We start from the raw sequence: 21,962 nt of genomic DNA on the forward strand, positions 1-21,962 counted from the left end.
CAGGTGGCATCACTATACCAGACCATAACCTATACTACAGGGCAATAGTAACAAAAATAGCATGGTATTGGCACCAAAATAGATCAGTAGACCAGTGGTACAGAATAGAGGACACAGAGACTACCCTCACAATTACAGTTGTCTTGTATTAGAAAGAGGCGCCAAAAACATACATTGGAGAAAAGATAGCCTCTTCAACAAATGGTGCTGGGAAAACTGGAAATCCATATGCAACAAAAATGAAATTAAGCCTCTATCTCTCACCATGCACAAAACTCAACTCAAAATGGATCAAGGACCTAGAAATTAAACCAGAGACCCTGCACCTATTAGAAGAAAAAGTAGGTCTAAATCTCCATTATGTCAGATTAGGCCCCAACTTCCTTAATAAGACTCCTATAACACAAGAATTAAAATCAAGAATCAATAAGTAGGATGGATTTGAACTAAAAAGCTTCTCAGCAAAAGAAACAATCAGTGAGGTGATTAGAGAGCCTACATCTTGGGAGCAAATTTTTACCACTTGCACATCAGATAGAGCACTAATCTCTAGAGTATATAAAGAACTCAAAAAAACTAAATACCAAAAAAATGAATAACCCAATCAGTAAATGGGCCAAGGACCTGAACAGAAACTTCTCAGAAGACAATTATAATCAATCAACGAATATATGAAAAAAATATTCAGCATCTCTAGCAATTAGAGAAATGCAAATCAAAACTACTCAAAGATTTCATCTCACTCCAGTCAGAATGGCAGCTATTAAGAACACAAACAACAATAAGTGTTGGTGAGGATGTAGGGGGAAAGGCACAACCTTACGTTGCTGGTGGGACTGCAAATTGGTGCAGCCAATCTGGAAAGCAGTATGAAGATTCCTTGGAAAGTTGGGAATGGAACCACCAGTTGACCCAGCTATCCCTCTCCTTGGTCTATACCCAAAGAACTAAAAAACAGCATACCACAGAGACACAGCCACATCAATGTTTATATCTATAGCAGCACAGTTCACAATAGCTAAATTGTAGAACCAACCTAGATGCCTTTCAGTAGATGAATGGATAAAGAGAATGTGATATATATACACAATGGAATATTACTCAGCAATACGAGAGAATAAAATCATGGCATTTGCAGGTAAATGGATGGAGTTGGAGAATATAATGCTAAGTGAAGTCAGCCAATCCCAAAAGACCAAATGCTGAATGTTTTCTCTGATATAAGGAGGCTGATTCATAGTTGGGTTGGGAGGGGGAGCATGGTAGAAATAGATGAACTCAAGATAGGGAAAAGAGGTTGGAGGGGAAAGGAGGGGGCATGGGGTTAGAAATGATGGTGGAATGAGATGGACATCATTATCCAAACTATATGTATGAAGACAGGAATGGTGTGAAGATATTTTGTATACAAACAGAGATATGAAAAATTGTGCTCTGTAATATGAATTGTAATACATTCTGCTGTCATAATAACAAATTAGAATAAAAATTTTAAAAAAATATTGATAGAAGGCTGGGGTTATGGCTCAGCGGTAGAGCACTCGCCTTGCCTGTACAAGGCCCTGGGTTCGAGCCTCAACACCATATAAAAATAAATAAATAAATAAAACAAAGATATTGTGTCTATCTACAACTAAACAATAAATATTTTTTTTAAATGTTGATAGATTCTGCAATAATGGAATTGGTCAGAAGTCATCCATGAAATTGAGGAGGGAGGCAAGAAAACTATTCTTTGAGGGAAGGAGTAGGCAGGAAAGACTTTTAGACTTAGTGACTATCTAGATCAACACATCTGTTTCTAGTCTACTTTTTTCCTTCCTTTCTCTACTTTTTGCACGTATCATCCCATAATTAACAGCTATGAAATTAACATGATGGAAATTGTATATGTATTCTCCCAAGACTAATATGAGAACAGGTTATATTAGCATCCCTGTCAGTCACATTAGATTCTTAGAAAAAGCTGGGCCTGGGTGGACAGGTATGAAGTTTTTGGTTCTTAGATTGTCATATATATAACAGGGCATTGTCTAATTGTCTTCTGTTAGCCAATGCCTCAGATTTCCTAGTACATAATAGGGAATATGAGGAAATCTGATATAGTACAAAAAAAATTTTGACTTAGTTTTATAAAATGCATAAGAACAAATAAGGGGGGCTGGGGATGTGGCTCAAGCGGTAGCGCGCTCGCCTGGCATGCGTACGGCCCGGGTTCGATCCTCAGTACCACATACAAACAAAGATGCTTTGTCCGCCGAAAACTAAAAAAAATAAATATTAAAAAATTCTTTTAAAAAAAGAACAAATAAGGATTGGAATAATGGCAATTTTAAAGCATGTGATATGTTTAAGAAAATAGAAATTCCTAATATACTATATTTAATATATACTCTCAGCCACTTATTCTAGGGAAAATCTAATAGTCTTCTTAGGTTAAGTGCAGTTGAAGATTACTTTACAAAAATAGAAATGACACAAGGATTGGCTGTTTAAAAGTTAGGGGTGATTCTTTGAACATTAGATCACACATCATATTTTCAAAATGCCCTCAGTGCCACCTTCAATGGGCCTGAAAGCATAGCCAGCTGCCTCTGCCCAGCAGGTCTCTCATTCATAGACATTATACAAAACTGTGATTGGTCCAAGTGCACTTTCCATAGGTCAAATGCAGATTTTAATGTAATATAGACTAAAAATGAATGTATAAAGATGCAGACTACCATTCTTTCTGCATTTAAAAAAAATCAATAATCATACTTAATTTTTGTGTCTAATTAATCCTTCAGTGAACCAGAACTTTCCTTTACAATTTGATAGGATAGAAGGAATCTTTTGTCTTGATACTAGAATGGAGAATAATTATCCTTTATTTTGTAAATTTCACCAGGTGATCTCCAGCAGCATCTCCAAGCAATGTTCATATTACTCCGCCCAGAAGACAATATCAGGCTGGTAAGTTAGTAGTATCATCATAATTCTTTTCCTGAAAATATTGTCTAAAATATCCAACATTTAATACATTTTTGTGTTCTGACACAGCACTGAGAACTATGTAGAAAAGAAAAGAAGAATAGTACCAGGAACTTAGATTTAATTGTAGTTATAGACTAATGGAGAGTTATGAAAAATAATTTGATGGTTCAAGGCCATTGATAAGTATTCATTTGTAAGTTATTGCCCGCAATATCTTAGTTTTGGAAAAAGCAGAGAAAACTTGGTACTTTTACCTAATATAAGAAGATTTTATGTAGATAATGGAGGTTGAATGGGTCTTGAAAGATAATGAGATTTGGGTTAGTAGAAAGAAATTGTTTCAGGTGAGGACAAAACTTAAGCAAAAGAATACAAAGGGAGTGACAAAGAGGGAGTTAAATCATCAAGGATTGATGCTGAACTCAGCATCAGGAGACCTGGGCTTAAGTTTATGCTAATCATGTGATGTTGGGCAAGTTACCTTCAGCTATCTGTGCCTTTTTCCTCATCTCCTGATTGCCTTTCATAGTGGAGAGGATCAAATGTACATGAAAATGTATTGAAGAGTGTGAAAAGGGCACTTTTGTTACAATAGGTAAAATAGAGACTAAAAGATAGAGCAGGCAAATTGATTTAATGCTATAAATTAGTAGTCTCAAACTGGCAGCTCATAGGCAAGAGATATGTTTTGTTTGGACCACACAGTATTTTTTTTTTTTATGTTTGTAAGCATTCTGCCTCTGAAATACACCCACAACCCTTTTAAAATTTTTTCTTTTAAGATAGGGTCTAAGTTGAAGGTTGGCTGTTGAACTTGCTATCTTCTTCCTACCTCAGTCTCCCGAGTTACTGGGATTACAGGTGTGCACCACTACATCTAGCTTTAGCCAGAATTTTGAAGCTGAATGGATTCATATAAAAATCCAGATTGGGGATGGGTTGGGGCTCTCACTTAGCAGTAAATAGCACACTTGCCTGGCATGTGTGAGGCATTGGGTTCGATTCTCAGAAACATATAAATAAATAAGATAAAGGTCTATCAACAACTAAAAAAAAAATTTTTTTTTAAATCCAAATTGGGGACTGGGAATGTGACTCAATGGTATTACACTTGCGTGTCATGCACAAGGTCCTGGTTTTGATCCCCAGCACTGCAAAGGGGGAAAAAAAATCCAGATTTTGGTCTTCAAAAGTCAAAAATTTCTGGCAACACTGAAATTTTATTCTCACAAGGGGAAATGTGTCTAGACTGGGGTCGGGAGAGGTTTGGTGCAGACTCTTTTATTCTTATTGGTATCAGGGATTGTATCCAGGGACACTTAACCATTGAGCCACATCCCCAGCCTATTTTTTTTTATCTGCCAAACTATTTTAATATGAATAATATTCCAACACTGAATCATAACATTATTTTTTCATGTTTCTAGAACACTGTTTCTCACTTATATTAAAACCCCTTGGGGTTGTAAGTTAAAGATTTAGATTCATGAATTTTACTGAGAAATACTGAATCAACATCAAGGGGAAGAGCATAATGATCATATGTCTCTCATGTGATTTTAATATCTGAGAATTAATTTTTTTCTTTTTTTATTTCTTACATACATGACAATAGTGGAGTGCATTACATTCATAATTATCCATTCACAGCACAATTTTTGTAACTCTATATATTTTGTTCACACCAAATTATGCCATTATACATGAGCTCTCTTATTTTTTTTGCATACAATTCTTAATACGTCTTTATACCACCATTTATCATATCTCTGTTTGTATATAAGGTATGTTGACACCAAATTCACATCTTCATACATGTATATTGTATAATGATGACCATCACCTTCCACCATCCTTGCTATTCCCCTTCTCCCTCCCTTTCCCTCCCACCCCTATTCCCTTTCTAGAGGTAATCTTCCTCCCATGCTCTCCCTCCCTCCCCCATTTTGAGTCACCCCCCTTATATCAGAGAAGACATTCGGCATTTGTTTTTTTGGGTTTGGCTAACTTCACTTAGCATAATCTTCTCTAATGCCATCCATTTCCCTACATATGCCATTATCTTATTATTTTTTAGTGCTGAGAGTATTCCATTGTGTATAAATGTCACATTTTTTTTTATCCATTCATCCACTGAAGGACATCTAGGTTGGCTCCACAGTTGAGCTCTTGTGAATTGTACTGCTATAAACATTGATATGGCTGTGTCCCTATAGTATGCTGTTTTTAGGTACTTTGGGTATAGTCCAAGAAGAGAAATAGCTGGGTCAAATGGTGGTTCCATTCCCAGCTTTCCAAGGAATCTTCATACTGCTTTCCAAATTGGCTGCACTAATTTGCAGTCCCACCAGCAGTGTATGAATGTACCTTTTCCCCTGCATCCTTGCCAACACTTGTTGTTTGTCTTCATAATGGCTGCCATTCTTACTGGGGTGATATGGTATCTTAGAGTAGTTTTGATTTGCATTTCTCTGGTTGCTAGAGATGATGAGCATTTTTTTGTATATTGTTGATTGATTGTATATCCTCTTCTGAGAAGTGTCTGTTCAGGTCCTTGGCCCATTTATTGATTGGATTATTATTATTATTATTATTATTTGGTGCTTATCTTGTTGAGCTCTTTATTTACCCTAGAGATTAGAGCTCTATCTGATGTGTGAGGGGTAAAAATTTGTTCCCAGGATATAGGCTTCCTGTTCACCTCACAGATTATTTCTTTTGCTGAGAAAAAAACTTTTTAATTTGAATCCATCCCATTTGTTGATTCTTGGTTTTAATTCTTGTACTATAGGAGTCTTATTAAGGAAGTTGGGGCCTAGCCCCACAGATGAAGATTGGAGCCTACTTTTTCTTCTGTTAGACACAGAGTTTCTGGTTTAATTCCTAGATCCTTGATCCATTGTGAGTTAATTTTTGTGCATTGTGAGAGATGGAGTTTTAATTTCATTTTGTTGCATATGGATTTCCAGTTTTCCTAGCACCATTTGTTGAAGATGCTGTCCTTTCTCCAGTGCATGCTTTTGGCACCTTTGTCTAACATAAGATAGTTGTATATTTGTGAGTTAGTCTCTGTGTCCTCTATTCTGTACCATTGGTCTACCAGCCTGTTTCAGTGCCAGAACCATGCTGTTTTTGTTACTATTGCTTTGTAGTATAGTTTAAGGTCTGGTGTAGCGATACCACCTGTTTCACTCTTCCTGCTTAGAATTGCTTTAGCTATTCTGGGTCTCTTATTTTTCCAGATGAATTTATGATTGCTTTTTCTATTTCTATGAGGAATGCCATTGGGATTTTGATTGGAATTGCATTCAATCTGTATAGTGCTTTTAGTAGTATGGTCATTTTAATAATATTAATTCTGCCTATCCATGAGCAAGGTAGATCTTTCCATCTTCTAAGGTCTTTTTCTATTTCTCTCTTTAGGGTTCTGTAGTTTTGATTGTATAGATCTTTCACCTCTTTTGTTAAGTTGATTCCCAAGTATTTTTTTTTATTTTTTTGAGTATATTGTGAATGGGTTAGTTTTCCTCAATTCCTTTTTAGAGAATTTGTCACTGATATACAGAAATGCCTTTGATTTATGGGTGTTGATTTTATATCCTGCCACTTTGCTGAATTCACTTACTAGTTCTAGAAGTTTCCTGGTGGAGTTTTTTGGTCTTCTAGAGCCAGCCTATTTTATTTATTTATTTGAGACACCTAAATTGCTTAGAACCTCGCTAAGTTGCTGAGGCTATCTTTAACTTGTGATCCTACTGCCTTAGCCTCCCAAGTTGCTGGGATTGTAGTCATGCACCACCACACCCAGCTAGTGTGGATTCTTAGTTTACCATAATCTCCACATGCCCTGTTGTCTCCTGGACACTCAAAGTCAACTGTTAACGCTTGTCATCATTTTTGAAGTTAGTTTTCTTATAGTACTGCCTTTAATAAAAGTAGAAAAACAAAAATGGATTGAGTATGTTTCTTTGTGGAAATTAAAAAGTATTTCTACCCATTTAATGCTGACATGGCTTACTTTACTCATTTACATACTTAACCCCTAGATTACTAACTAGAGGTAATACCCTTTTCTTTTCAGTAAGTGGTTGTGACATGTTACTGGTTTTTCAGCCAAGGAATGACATGAGGCAGCTACAGTATTTAAGAAGCTAATACAGCATAAAGAGGAAGCCAGGCATGTGTTGCATGCCTGAATCACAGCGACTCAAGAGACTGAGGCAGGAGGATCTCAAGTTTAAGGCCAGCCTCAGCAATTTAGTAAAAAAAGTAATTTAGTGAGACCCTGTTGTAAAATAAAAGATAAAAAAGGGCTGGAATGTGGCTCAGTGATAGGATGCTTGCCTAGCATGTACAAAGCCATGGGTTCCATTCCCAGAACCACCTCCTGCAAAAAAAAAAAAAAAAGAATGAAAGAAAAGAAATTGACTAAGGGCCATAGACAGGTTAAGTTCAAATAGTTGATCTCTGCTTTCTGTTTAGGAAGAGAGATAATGAATAGAATATAAGCTTGGTTGTGTAAAGTTGATCATCAGGCCTCTGAACTCTGTGGTAATCATTGATTTCTTTATTTACTTAATAATTCTGTGTTTAAATTTTGTCATCCTATCATGTTTTCTCTTGTATGCTGCTTCTACTTGCCTTTGTTATTTTTTAGAATCCAGGGCCTCCTGTGTGTTAAATGTGCACTTTTTCTTTCACATCTGCTGAATCTAGGGATCTACAACAGACTTTTGCTTTTTTTGTTTTCTTTTGTTTGGTTTGGTCCTGGGGATTGAACACAGGGCCTTGCACATATGAGGTAAGCACTGTAACACTAAGCTACATCCCTAGCCCTCTTTATTTTGTATTTTAAGACAAGGTCTCACTAAGTTGCCCAGGCTGGCCTCAAAATTGCCTTCCTCCTGCCTTAACCTCCTTAATAACTGGGATTACAAGTGTGCACCACCATGACCAGCTACTGCCTTCTTTTTTACATGGCTAGAAATTCCTTTTAAGAAATTTAATTTGAAATTTCAAGGAATCCTTTCATAATTATTTTATATACTAAGTTTAATTATTTTATTTTGTTGAAAATTTTATATCCTAATCCAAAAGTAGCATTATACATAAATATAAATCTCATCTGCATTTCTTTCATCTGTGTGTGTGTTGATGGGTATCAAACCCAGGACCTCATATGTGTCAAGCAAGCACTATACCACTGTGCTACACCTCAGCCTTTGTCTGTGCTTCTTAATATACTTTCTCAAACAATTCTTTAAAAGTAAACAAGAAGGACTGGGTATACTGATATATGCTTGTAATCTCAGTGACTCAGAAGCCAAGGCAGGAGGATCTCAAGTTCAAGGTCTTGGCAACTTAGCAAGACCCCATCTCAAAATTTAAAAAAGCAAGAAGGATTAGGATTATAGCTCAGTGGTAAAGTGTCTTTATTTGATGCCCAGTACTTCAAAAACAAAAAAAATAAATAACTGAATGAGATTGGGGGAAAGCGGGTACAGCACCTTTTCTTTTCTTTTTCTTTTTCTTTTTTGTCCTGGGGATTGAATTCAGGGACACTTAACCACTGAACTACATTCCAAGCCCTTTTTATTTTTTACTTTGAGATAGGGCCTTGCTAAATTGCTGAGGCTGGCCTCAAACTTGCAATTATGCTGCCTCAGCCTCTCAAGTCATTGGGATTACAGGCATATATGCTACCATGCCCAGAGAGGTGCAGCTCTTACAACATTAATATTCTAAAGCAGTGATTCTCAAACTTTAAAACAGATCAGAATCACCTAGAAAGCTTTCTTAAAACACCAATTGCTGGTTCTACTCCCAGCATTTGGTTAGAAGAAGATAGTAATAATCCATATTTTTAGCAAGTTTCCAAATAGTGCTGATGCTGCTGGTCCAGAAATCACACTTTAGTACAACTCAACTAAAACCAATAGCAGTAGTCCCTTGCATACACAGGATACTCAGTAGATACTTGCTGATAGCCTCCAAATATTGGATGGTTTGATAAAGCTAAAGCTGAGGTCTTATCATCATTCATTTTATCTTTTTCTTATTGAGAACTTTTTGAACTTTGGTTTACACCTCTAAATAGTAAAATAATTTAACCACAGAGACTTGGGAGAGCATGAAGGATGCGGTCAGTAAGGCATAGTTGACAATTAAATCTTCTCTTTTCCTACTAAAATATACAGCTGCAACTGCCTTACATTTATAAAATATAAACTCAGAAAATGTAACTGCCTGTAAATTAATTCAGAATTCAAATGACAAGCCATTTTACAGTTGTTTTGAATTGTTACAAACACATAGTCATTATGTTTCAGATTATTGAGTGAGTCATCTTCAAGAAAATGAGAGAGTGCATTGTATTATTTTGAACAAATTAGCACTTTTCTAACTGAAAGGAGCATTTGTAGACTTAAAGCAAAGGCTTTTGTTTTGAGTTAAATTTAGAATGTTGAAACTCTTATCTCAGGGCTTGTGCATAAGGTTAAAAGTTTGATAGTCAACTGAAAGTCCTGCCTTTACTATTATTTTGTAAATAACCCTACCAAACCCCACATTTTTCTTAAGCACTGAAATAAGATAAAACCAATATTTTCTTCCTGGGAAGCTTTGTGTTCCAAATACAGGTATTGAGCACTAACTTTAGTACTTAGGAAAACTGTAGCTGGTAAAATAAGGAAGTCTCTTTATAGTACACTTACACATTATCAAAGATGCCAGGCAAGTGCTCTACCACTGAGCCAGCCTTATCCAGCCCCTGAATTGATTTTTTGCTAAGAATATAATGTGGTTTTTTGTTGTTGTTATTGATTTTCCCCTAAATCAAATCATTCAGAAAGATGTAAACATGAAATCACCATGTCCTGAAAAAACATATACTCTGGGAAAATCATTCTTAGCAATTTGGATAAGTATCCTTCAAGATTTTGTTGTTTGTTTTTGGTTTTGGTTTTTGATAATACTGGGGATTGAACCCCACTGAGCTACATCCCCAGCCCTTTTTAATTTTTATTTTGATACGAGGTCTCACTAAGTTGCCGAGGATGACCTCAAACTTAAGATCCTCATGCTTCTGCCTCCCTAGTAGCTGGAATTATAGATGTGGGCCAACATGCCCAGCTTCCTTTCAGTCTTTTTTTGATCTTTTTTAATGAAAGGGGCAAAGAGAGAGCACAATAAGTTGAACATGCAAGGGAGCACATTGCTGTTTTTTGTTTGTGATACTGAGGACCAAACCCAGGGCCACTCTACCACTGAGCTACATCCTCAACCCTTTTTATTTTAGTATGAAGTCTTGCTAAATTGCCCGGGCTGACCTTGAATTTTTGATCCTGCTGCCTCAGCCTCCCAAGTCTCTGGGATTACAGGCATGTGCCACCTCACCCAGTGCTGTTTGGTTTTGGGATTTTTGTTTGGTTTGGTTTTGGTTTTAGTTTTAAATACAAAAATAAGATAAATACTATTTTCTAACCTGCTTTTTTCTTTATTCACAGTTTGTCATGAATATCTTTCCATATCAGTGAATAAATTATGGAAGTGGTGGTTTGGTGGTGCTCAACATTGAACATAGGACCTTGTGCATGCTAGGCAAATGCATTACCACTGAGCCATACCCCTAACTCTTAAATCATGGCTTTTAATGACTACACAAAATATTACTTATGGATTATTTTTTAATTTAAGAAACCTAGAGACTTCCTCAAATTCTAACCTATTTCTTTTTAAGACAGTATTGTTTAATTTATTTGGGTCACATCTGAAGTCTATTTTAATCTTAGCTATTGACTTTGTTTTGCTCTTTTGGCTAGAACTTAATATTTACATACTTTTGAAACCTTTCTCTCTGATGAATTGGGTGAGTTGCCTGTCTAGACATTGGGTCTTCATAATGTGGCTTCATTAAAGATAAACATTGCATGCAGGGGCATGATGTAAGACTCTTGGTGAAAAGAAATTAAAGGCAAAGGTGCAGTGTAAGCCCAAGAAAGACTATTTCTGGGTATTAGATAATACTAATGAGATAAACTCTTGGACCAGGTGGACTCTAAACTGCTTATACTTAGCTTAAGCCTTTAATAAAAATTAAATACTAAGGGAAGTTTTAACATTATTTGAAAGATGAGCTTTAAAAATAGATTGGGTGCTCATCTTTAGGAATAAGTAGGGGCAGGAGATAACTTCTCAGACTTACTTCAGTCCTAATATTGCTGGATCAGTTCACTGAAACTTGGAATTGGAATTTCAAAGTTAGGCAATAAATGAACTTTCTTGAAATCATTACCTCAATTGTGCTATTGCTGTCATATTTTAAAATCAGGGATAATTGTTTGGTTTGGAAAATTAGAAAGGATTTTAGTATTCTTTTCAATGAGAATTTTATTTTGTTAATTAAATGCATCTCATTTGTCCTATCCCAGTCATTTTATTTCTAAGTACTAGGGACTGACGAAACATTGTAAATGCTGCAATTTTCAGTAGTAGGATATTATATACAAACTGCCACTTTAAAGTTCATTTCTCTGATTGACTTGATAAATTAGATTTTTTTTTCACTAATCTCCCCAACAAAGGGGAGTTTTAAAGTTTCTTTCAGAAACCTTAAACAGTGTGGAGGGGGGCATATTAGATGTTTCTTTATGCTTATGGCCCATAGAATTTTATTTAATTCTTCAACCTAGGATCTTGAAGCTTAAAAGAAAATTTTAAAGTGTCATTCTAACCTGTGACATTTTAGAGTTTGTTGTTTTTGTTTGTTTTTTGAATATTTCATCTTATTCTTTGACTTAGAATTAATGTCATGACTTCTGACCTCCTAACTAAAGTTTCACTTCTTTTTAGTAAAAATTTATTAACTATACATTACAGCATTTATAATGTTTCTTTAGATATTATTAGAGGCCTGTGATCAAATTCCAAGAATGCTCAGGTGCTATTCTTCCACATAAGATATTTAAAATTGAATGGATCTAAGATGTGCCTGTAATTCAAGCATAAGTCAGTGTGAGATGGCTAGGTCCTTTCCTGTGATGTTTTAGGTTTTCTGTTATAATTAGATTAAGCAACAGAGAGTCAAACATTTGAAATGGCACTTAATTGGGCACAGTGATACACACCTATAATCTCAGTGGCTCGGGAGGCTGAGACAGGAGGGTCGTGAGTTCAAAGCCAGCCTCAGCAAAAAGCGAGGTGCTAAGCAACTCAGTGAGACCCTGTCCCTAAATAAAATACAAAAATAGAGCTGAGAATGTGTCTTTGTGGTTGAGTACCCCTGAGTTCAATCCCCAGTAACCCCTAGCCCCTCAAAAAGCATTTGAAATGGCACTTGATATTAGAAATAAAAAAATAAATAACTGAGCATAGTGGTGCATGCCTGTAATCCCAGAGACTCAGGAGGCTGAGGCAGGAGGATCACAAGTTTGAGGCCCTCAGTAGTAAAGCACCCCTGGGTTTAGTCCCTCCATACTGTAAGACAGATAGATAGACAGATATAAATACTTTTAACAAGAGACAGCTAATGTTTGTACTGTATCTCTCTTACCAAAAAACTCTTCCCGACTTAACCTGATAACTTACTTTATATGTAATATTTATGAAGATTATTTTTTTCCTTTTATCAGCTTTGACTTGGCCAATCAATTGCCACTAATTGATATAGTAACTGTAGATAATTTGTCAGAAACACAGTTCATTTGTTCCCATGCCATTTGTATTTGAGTCTTGCCAGAAATTCTTAGAGCCTTGACAGAGAATAAAAGAGCCTCTAACACATGCAAGAAACCGAACAGCTCAGAGCTTGCCAAGGCATGCCCAAGGTTAAATATATAACAATATCTGAAGTCTTGTTTATAAGAAATTCTAGTTTACCTGTACCAAGTTTTCTGGTTAATTTAACATGTTTTAGAGTATTTCTACAGTCAGTCAGTGCTGAGTGCCACTGCTATTATAGCTCTGTGTGTTTACTGCTCCTCCTATTATTTCAACCAACTGGATCTAGATCTTAGTCCATTTAAATTTTAGTTTCTCTTAGCTTCTCATGAGTTAATTTGGTTTTGAATGCTCTATTCATCATGCAGCATAAAGTCAGCAGTACAGTTGTCTTCTACATTTGGCATCAGAGTAATGAGCCTTATATTCTTATTATATCAGCTTTTATTAGAAATAGGCCTTAATGTGGCCACTTATGCTGCTTGTACTTCCCTAACTTTTCCTAGGAATATCAGAATAGAGACACAAAGATAGCCAAGGGAGTCTCACCTCTGCCTTGCTAAATAGATCACTTGAGCTGTGTAGTTATGGGTTTTTCTCTTTGCCTGACCTTAGAATGGTGACCTAGTTAAGGAGAAAGACTCTAAGAAGAGCAGTACTAAAAGAATTCCAATAGAAATTTCTGTCGAATTTTTAACAACTATCTTGAGCCAACTAATGGATCAGAACTTACTGTTTCTCTTCTGAAAAGAGGTACAGGGGCTTATACAGGTGAAATTGCCTTCAGAGTACATTTTCCTTGCTTCAAATGATCTGTATTACTACTACTACTATTACTACTATTAACAACAGATAACAAAAAGAGTAGAATGACTATTCATTACGTGAGGGAAGAGAATACATCTCTCTTTTCCATCATTGATTCTTCAGCCCTTGAACTGTTGTATACACAATGTGTGTATTGTAAATATTTCAAATGAGTGTTGCCTAGAAGACATTTTCTTTTCTTTTTTTTTTTTTTGGAGAGGAAGAACTGGGGATTAAACCCCAGGGTACTTTACTACTGACCTACATCCCCAGTCCTTTTTATTTTTTATTTTTTTAATTTTAAGACAGGGTCTCACTAATTTGCTGAAGCTGGCTTCGAACTTGAAATCATCCTGCCTCAGCCTCCTGAGTCTCTGGGATTACAAGCATGTGCTATCATGTCTGGCTTTTACCTTATTTTTTAAGGTTATTCAGTATCTTTTTGAACATCTTATTAAGAAAATTTCCAAACATATCAAAGTAGAAAACATATCTTTATGTACTCAGTACTCAGCTTTAAAAACTCGGTCAACATTTTGCCTGAATTCTTTCATCTATCTCCTCACCTTTTTTCTTTCTTTTCTCATCAGAACATTTTAAAGTAAAGCTCAGACACTGTCATTTCATTGCAGATACTCAAGTATAAAGGTATAGTAACCACAGTACCATCATTACACCAACAGTAAATCCTAATTTCATCTAAGATCCTGTCTATTCACATTTCTTGGAAGCCCCTTTAAAAAATAAGCAAAGAGCTAAGCCGGGCACGGTGGCTCACACCTGTAATCCCAACAATTGGGGAGACTGAGGCAGGGGGATCTCGAGTTCAAAATCAGCCTCAGCAACTTAGTGAGGCCCTAAGCAACTTAGTGAGGCCCTACTAAGCGGGACCCTGTCTCTAAATAAAATACAAAAAAGGGCTGGGGATCAGGGATCAGGCTCAGTGATTAAGTGCTCTTGGGTTCAATCCCTGATGCCAAAAAATTAAAAATTAAAAAGCGATGAAAACTTTTGATGAAAAATAATTTGAGAAGCTTCTGAAAAAGGAATCTCCTTTAATTACTATTGAAACTAAAGAAGAATATCTTGTACTTTATAAATGTGCAAAACTTTAATAAAGCATAGTAAGTAACCCCTTGGATAATGCTAGTAGTTTGCTTCATATTATAATTATTTGTAGAAATTACATCTATGAGACCAGTATTCACATTCATATTCCTCATTCTCCCCTCTTCCATCTTTTGAACATTTCTCTGGCAACTATTATTATATATTATACTAATAGCAGAAATTTATTGATCTCTTGCTATATGCCAGGCACTATGCTTTACATGTATTATTTTGTAAGATTCTTGAAACCTAATAGGTAAGTATTATTATATCTCCCTCCAATTAATTTAGCAACTTACCAAAGGTTTTATGACTATCATGAGTTGAGATTTGAATTAGGTCTCCTAACTAGTTGTTCTGCTGCCTCCATTGGTATGCTTTAAGATGCTGATGCAGAAGAGTTAAATGATCTAAAATTTCCTCTTCTAAATCTCATTTTTTTTTTTGTTATCTATTAACCACCAGGCTGTAAGACTGGAAAGTACTTACCAGAATCGAACACGCTATATGGTAGTAGTTTCAACTAATGGTAGACAAGATACTGAAGAAAGCATCGTCCTAGGAATGGATTTTTCTTCTAATGACAGGTATGGTACCACAAAAAAAGGGGATGTGAAAAACTCCTTTTTAAATAACCTGTTCCTGTACTCCCCCCACTGCCGCCCCTTTTGGAATAGGGATTGAACCCAGAGATGCTTAACCACTGAACTACATCTCCAATCCTTTTTATTTTTTATTTTGAGAAAGGGTCTCACTAAGTTATTGAGACTGACTTTGAACTTTCAATCCTCCTGCCTCACCCTCCCAAATCGCTGGGATTACAGGTGTATACCACCCGCCACCAGCTCTCTAGTTACCTTTTGAGCTATCACAAAAATATCTTAAAGTTCAAGGCATAAAATAAAAGAATACGAAAGCATCTTAGCAAGTCTTGAGAGACAGGCATGTTTAGTGAATGTGTTTGGTTGTACATTTCTAATTTATCACTTATTCCTTACCTTTCTCTTATCTTTAAGTAGTAATGCTATAAAGCAAATGATTAAATTTATCTCTTCAAAAGAAAAGCTGCTTTTTCATGGCCATCTACTTTATTGACGGAGAAACTGAAATTTTAACTTTATTTAATGATGTATCATCATTGTATTTTATTTTTTGTTTATTTAAATAGCCACATGTAGTTAGTGGCAACTGTATTAGAAAGGACAAATCTAGAGAATAAAAACCAAAACTGAGATTCTAAAATCCTAATGAATGTAGACAAGGTAGGCTTTCTCACAGAACAATAGTTACTGAAAGATCTGTTTTTTAGGTAACACCAAAAGTTAAAACTGCAGAACAAAGCTTCCTAAATGTGTTTGGTGATTGTAGGACACATGTCCTTTGTGGTAATGTACCAGAGATCATGGGTTTAAAGAGATCCAGTCTCGTGAATTTATCCATGGTCTTAAATATTACATTTAGCAAATTGTATGCCTACCTTTTTCTTCATCAAAGTTAAAGGAGAGAAAATGGTTTCTTAAACTCAAAGCAGAACCTTTTATAATAATCCAATAAGGCTGGGAATGGTGGTGCACACCTGTAATCCCAGTGGCTCAGGAGTGGTCGAGTTCCCCTGAGTTCAATCCCCGGTATTCCCCCAAAAAAATAAATAATGCAACTTTGGAGTTAGCTGTACTTCACATTCTGTGATTAACACAGAGCTTGGCTTTTTTGTGTCCAAAAGGTTTGAGGCTTTTTTATTTTCACACTTTTTTTCTGGAGGAACCTTGGGAAGATTGTGGAATGCAGCTGCTAAGCAGATCTCTATACACTCTGAGATAATAAGCTTCAGGAAATCCTGCCAGATGTCTCAAAGCATTGACTTCCTGGTTCAGGACTAGAATGGAACTGTAGAATAGCTAGGGGTGTGACCCAGGCTGGGGAAATTTAGCCACAAAGTGAGAAGAATAGAAGTGATTCCTATTGTCCTTATATTGGGGAGGGTTGGAGGGAAATCACTAATTTCACAAACCAATGTTGAGCTTGTACATAGAAATCATCCTGAAAATGACTTGTTGATTCATAGGGATCACAAGTCTAGAATTGTTAGCATATACCACTTAACAGCATTTAATTGTATGCTTTGAATTTACATAGGCTTGTAAACATATTTAGGCTTTCTCCTGCAGTTTCAATTTCTGGTGTTACCTTAAATTTTTTTTCTTTATTTTTTGGTATAGGGAATTGAACCCAGGGGCACTAAACCACTGAACCACATCCCCAGCCCCCTTTTTGTTTTTTAATTTGAGACAGGGTCTCACTAATTTTCTTTGAGCCTTGCTAAATTTCTGAGACTGGCCTTGAACTCCAATCCTCTTGTCTTAGCCTCTCCAGCTGCTGGGATTACAGGCATGCCCCACTGTACCCAGCCCTAATAAATTTTTAAGTAACTACTTTTCTGTAAGAGCGTTCACATTGTCTACATTCATTAGGGTTTTAGGACTTCTGGTTTTGTTTTTTGTCTCTATAGATCTGTACTGTGAGCACTAACCATCTGTGGCAATTTAAATAAATAAAAAATAAAATAAGCATTGGGGTTGTAGCTCAGTGGTGCAGAGCTTGCTTCTCATGTGTGAGACACTGGGTTCAATCCTCAGCACCATATAGAAATAAATAAAATAAAGATATTTGTCCATCTGTAACTCAAAACTGAAATGATATTACATAAATAAATAAAATTTCAGTTTCTGTGTCATAACTAGCCATATTTCAAGTACTCAATAGTCTTATGTAGCTAGCGGTTCCCATATGGGACAGTGCGTGTATAGAATGTTTGAATTATTTCAGAAAGTGCAGTTGGACAGTGCTGCACTATCTCATATTTCCTTTTGTTCAGGTGTCCCTGACCTTTCTCTTAGAAACCCCATGCAACAGGCGCTAGAGCTGCATGGATACTTCAATTGAGTCTTCCCCTAGAGAGAGAAAGCAGTAAATGCAGATTTTCCTGACCCCAAGTGTGAGCAATCAGATGTTTAGCAATCTCTTTCATTTTGTCCTAAACTTTTCAGAAAGAATGCTAAAGGAGGCCCAATAACTATTACTCAGTGAACCACATCTATCTGCTGTAATAGTCTTGTCTGAATTACATCTAACAATTGCCATTAACAAAAGGAAATTTTAGTTTGTAGAAGACAAAATGGGACATGAAAAGTTAGAAACTGATTTTCATTCTGTTTGATAAACTTGACATTATGAAATTCCCATACATCTTCTGCTCAAGTGAACCTCTTATACAGTAAGAGAAATGCTGCCTACTTCAGAATTCTTGTGATCAGGTAATCAAATGTCATTTCTATCTTAATTGCTATTAAAGGAATTTGTATCATTTCATATCTTAGAACATCATAGGTTAATGTTTCAAAATTATATTAAACCAAAATAGAACCCAGATTGTTTATAACAAGTATAAATAGTTCTTAAAATGTTTGTCACCGTTTCTTTAGCCCATCTTAAGTATTATCCTGTATTTTTTAAGTAATAAATTTTTAAAATATACATCATAACTTTGGTTTCTAAAGTATACCATGTGTATTTCAAGTTATAAACTAATAAAGCTTCTGTTGTCTAATTTCAGTTTTAAATCTTTGTATCCATAATATCTTGAAATGTTTGTTGAATGGGATGAGTATCTACTAAAATAAATAACTGTACTTTAGTGGAGAAAAATCTCATGAGACTCAGGTAAACTATGTAAATATACCAGGTGTGAGGCAGCTGTAGTGGTGCATGCCTATAATATCAAGCAATTTGGAAGGCTAAGGCAGGATGAATGCAAGTTTGAGTCCAGTCTCAGCAACTTAGCTGTCTCAAAAAGGAGATTTTTAAAAAGGGCTGAAGTTGTCTTCTAGCAGTAGTGTGCTTACCTGGCATGTGTGAGGCCCTGGATCAGTCCCCAGCATTGCAAAATACACACACACACACACACACACACACACACAATCAGTTGTGCCTAATTCAGGCTTATCCTTTCAGTTGTGTGGGAAAACTGCTACTTAATATTTTAAAAACAAAACACTCGAACCTGAATACCAGCTGAAAATGTGATGTTGATTCCTACATATCATTGTTACTTGTCAAAAGGTTGACTGCTATTTGATCACCAGTTCATAGGTCATACTCCTGGAGCTCCTGTAGTCACTTAATTTCTAGATTTGTCACTGGCTTTATATTTATCCTCCAAATTTGTTTTGTTGCTAGGAACCTAGCTAAGCACTCACTAAATAAAAAACAAAAAAAACTATTTAAAAAGTAACCCCATTCTACCTTAGGAAACTATTTCAAAACAAATTTTCATGTGCTCACTCATCTACTCAACAAAAAGATATCTATTTCCTTCATGATAGCTGCACCTCTGGTGTTCAGACCAAGGGTTCCAATGCAGACAAGCTATTTCAGTCTTGATTTGACTGTCTGAAGCTCTAGAATCACTAATAGGATTTTGAGTAACAGGGCCAGCGAGTATAGCAAACAGCCCAGCTAGAGGCAAGCCTTCTTTAGCCATATAGTAATTCCAAAAATTTGACCTCAGTATTCTTCTGTTGTTTTTAAATCATTTACACAATGCTGTTCAATACCCCCCTGTATCACTTTCAGATATAGTAGAGCATCTACCATAGATTCATATTCAACATTTGTCTTATAGGATAGTATGTTCACATGTATCGTATTACTTTACATGTTTTAAATCTTTAACTGTATAAAAGTTTAGTTTGTTACCTGCATTTAAAGATGAATAAGTTGAAGGCTGAAAGAGGTGAAACAACTTGTCAGAGGGAGTTATAATTTTGAAGGAGATCAAATCGAGGTATTTTGTCACAGTAGATACTTAGTAAGTAGAAATTATTGTGTTTTAGGTATTCTTGCTTGCATTTTTTGTTTATCTAATTTAATCTTAAAACAGTCAATGATGAAAGTATTTTTATCTCAGATTTACAGGTGAAGAGACTTGGACACAAAACAATAAAATCATTAGCCTGAGGTTATACAGTTAGTACCAGAGCCCATGCTCTTAACTACACTGCGTTGTTCACCTCCCACATTCAGTGTTCTTTCTACTACATCATGCTGCCTCTCTAGATATATTGGGAGGGATCAGGTACAGGAGCCTTTAAAAGAATAGAAAACTGTTGGGACAGTCTTGAGATAAAGTGACAAAAGTCTGGCGTAGGTAACAGTTGTCCAGAGAAGGGATGGGATAGAGCACATAGTCAGTTGGGAATCCATGGCTTCCTATACCATTCACTTAAAGCCTGGTTTCCTTCTTGGACTAGGATGTAATTGAAATTGTGTTTTATTTGGGTTTTTATTATTTGTTTTTCAGTGTTCTGGATCAAACTCAGGACCTCAACCTTGCTAGCTAGGCAAGCACTCTACCACTGAGCAACATCCCCAGGGCCCAAAATTCTAGGGCTATCCTTTTACGATTGTTGGCGTTTGTCCATGGTAGTTCAGTACACAGATACCAAGTACTATTTTATTAAGTTGTGTTGTTTATTTTTTTCTAATTTGAACACAAATCTTTATTAATTACATTTTGATATGTAGAAATTTTAATAATAATACGATAGAAATTTTAACACTCGTGCCAAAATTTAGAGCTTAGGAGTTTATGTTTTGTGTTAAGAGAGTTAATAAACAAAGATAGCTTCCCAAATAGCAGGAAATAATTTATGGACTGCTTCTTGTCTTGCAGTAGCACTTGTACCATGGGCTTAGTCCTGCCTCTCTGGAGTGACACCCTAATTCATTTGGATGGTGATGGGTAAGTGCTTTCCCTTTTAATTTTCCTTCAGAAAGCTAAGTGAACTAGTCAACTGAGTGGGAGGCCCAGTATGCCCGACTGAACAAACATGTCAGTAGCTCAGTAGGTGCTTTTAAATTCCTGTTTTGTAAAGTGAAGTAAAAATACAACTTTCCAGTTTCTTACTTATTCCTACCATAGTCAGCCAGATAAAGAAAGAGTAGTTTATTGCTCACTCTTTAATCTGAGCTTGTAGGCTATTGCAATGCCCTCCCAGAGGATATGTTCTGTTTCAAATAACCTCTTGCAGCCTCTGCCAGCTGTCAGCCTACAGTATAACTCTTTCCTGTGCCAGTTCCTTCCACTGACCCTTCCAACCCCCACCTTCTGGTGTCTTTAGAATGTGTCCCCAAGAGCCTAAGATGTTTGCTCCAGTTTATAAAACCAGGGTCAGGTTTGCTAACAACCCAGAAGACTTCCAAATGGAAATATACAGAAGAAGAGTTTGATCATATCTACAACTGGGAAACTTTTAATTGCCTACCAGTTTATTGAAGCTTTTCAGTCAAGCCTTAGTTAACTACTAAGTGATGTACTTGGTAATTCCTTCTATTGAACCAGCTATTGCTAGCCCAGAAAATAGGCTTGAAAACTCAAAACTGAACTAATTTACCCTTATTTGTGAATTTTTGTTTTATTCTCTTTTGTCCTTAGTGGGTTCAGCGTGTCAACAGATAATAGAGTTCACATATTCAAACCTGTATCTGTGCAGGCAATGTGGTAAGATGACTTTTAATACCTCTACAAAAAGTGTTTTTTTTTTTTTTTTTTTTTTTGCTATTCTATAAGTGTTTTAAAATATGTTATTAGAGTAATACTTTGTGAGAAGTAATATTTGAAAGGTCCAATTTACTGTTAAAATGCTGTGTGCTTTGTTTGTTTAGGATTTTTGTCATCGGTTTGGCCATCACAGTTAAAGATGACCTAAAAGTGCAATTTTTAAATTGTCACAATGGAAGGCCTTGAGCATTGGTCTACAAGTGAAATCTAGAGGTATTCTTAGGCTCTGGTGGAGACAGTGGATCAAATACAGCAGATTAAAACTGAGTTTTATAGGAACACATTGACTAAGTTACTTAGCAGTCTTAAGAGCCAAGTCTAGAACACCTTACTGCTATGTATTAGCTCCCTAGTACCAAAAATAAATAAATAGAGAGATAGGGACCATAAATGAGGTATTTTTAGGTATATTTTGGGAAGGACTACAAAGCAGTCTTAATTCAAGTAATAACCTTACATCAAGCTTTGATGTTCTGAAGTAGACTGACTATTCCTCACTGTGTTAGCTTGTATTTCCTAGAGGAAGAAAACATTAATTATCCTGTATATCACACTAAACTGGCCCCTACCTTTGAATCTATATAATAAAACAAATTCTCTAAGAATTTGGCTTACTTTGAGTAATAGAACACATTTTTAAAGATTCTGCAACTTTATTTTTAAACAACAATCTTTAATAAAAATGGACTATTAAAAAATTTTAATTTATATAATATGGAATTGACAAGGATTT

At 35.8% G+C, this 21,962-nt stretch overlaps 1 protein-coding gene across 5 annotated transcripts in view; it reads left to right on the forward strand.

Annotated features, from left to right (window-relative positions):
* The window catches only part of Ssh2 (slingshot protein phosphatase 2), a 267,844-nt gene that overhangs the window by 195,787 nt on the left and 50,095 nt on the right, over positions 1 to 21,962 (forward strand). For 4 of the 5 annotated variants that reach the window (XM_071603876.1, XM_071603877.1, XM_071603874.1 and 1 more), the window contains 4 exons: positions 2,891 to 2,955; positions 15,076 to 15,197; positions 20,342 to 20,410; positions 21,104 to 21,169. In XM_071603876.1, the coding sequence (XP_071459977.1) occupies positions 2,891 to 2,955; positions 15,076 to 15,197; positions 20,342 to 20,410; positions 21,104 to 21,169 (322 nt within the window). The remainder of the gene's footprint in view (positions 1 to 2,890; positions 2,956 to 15,075; positions 15,198 to 20,341; positions 20,411 to 21,103; positions 21,170 to 21,962) is intronic. The other variant, XM_071603875.1, reaches the window with a different exon arrangement.

Source organism: Marmota flaviventris, chromosome 17 (genome assembly GCF_047511675.1).
Source record: "Marmota flaviventris isolate mMarFla1 chromosome 17, mMarFla1.hap1, whole genome shotgun sequence".
In the NCBI taxonomy this organism is placed as follows: domain Eukaryota; kingdom Metazoa; phylum Chordata; class Mammalia; order Rodentia; family Sciuridae; genus Marmota; species Marmota flaviventris.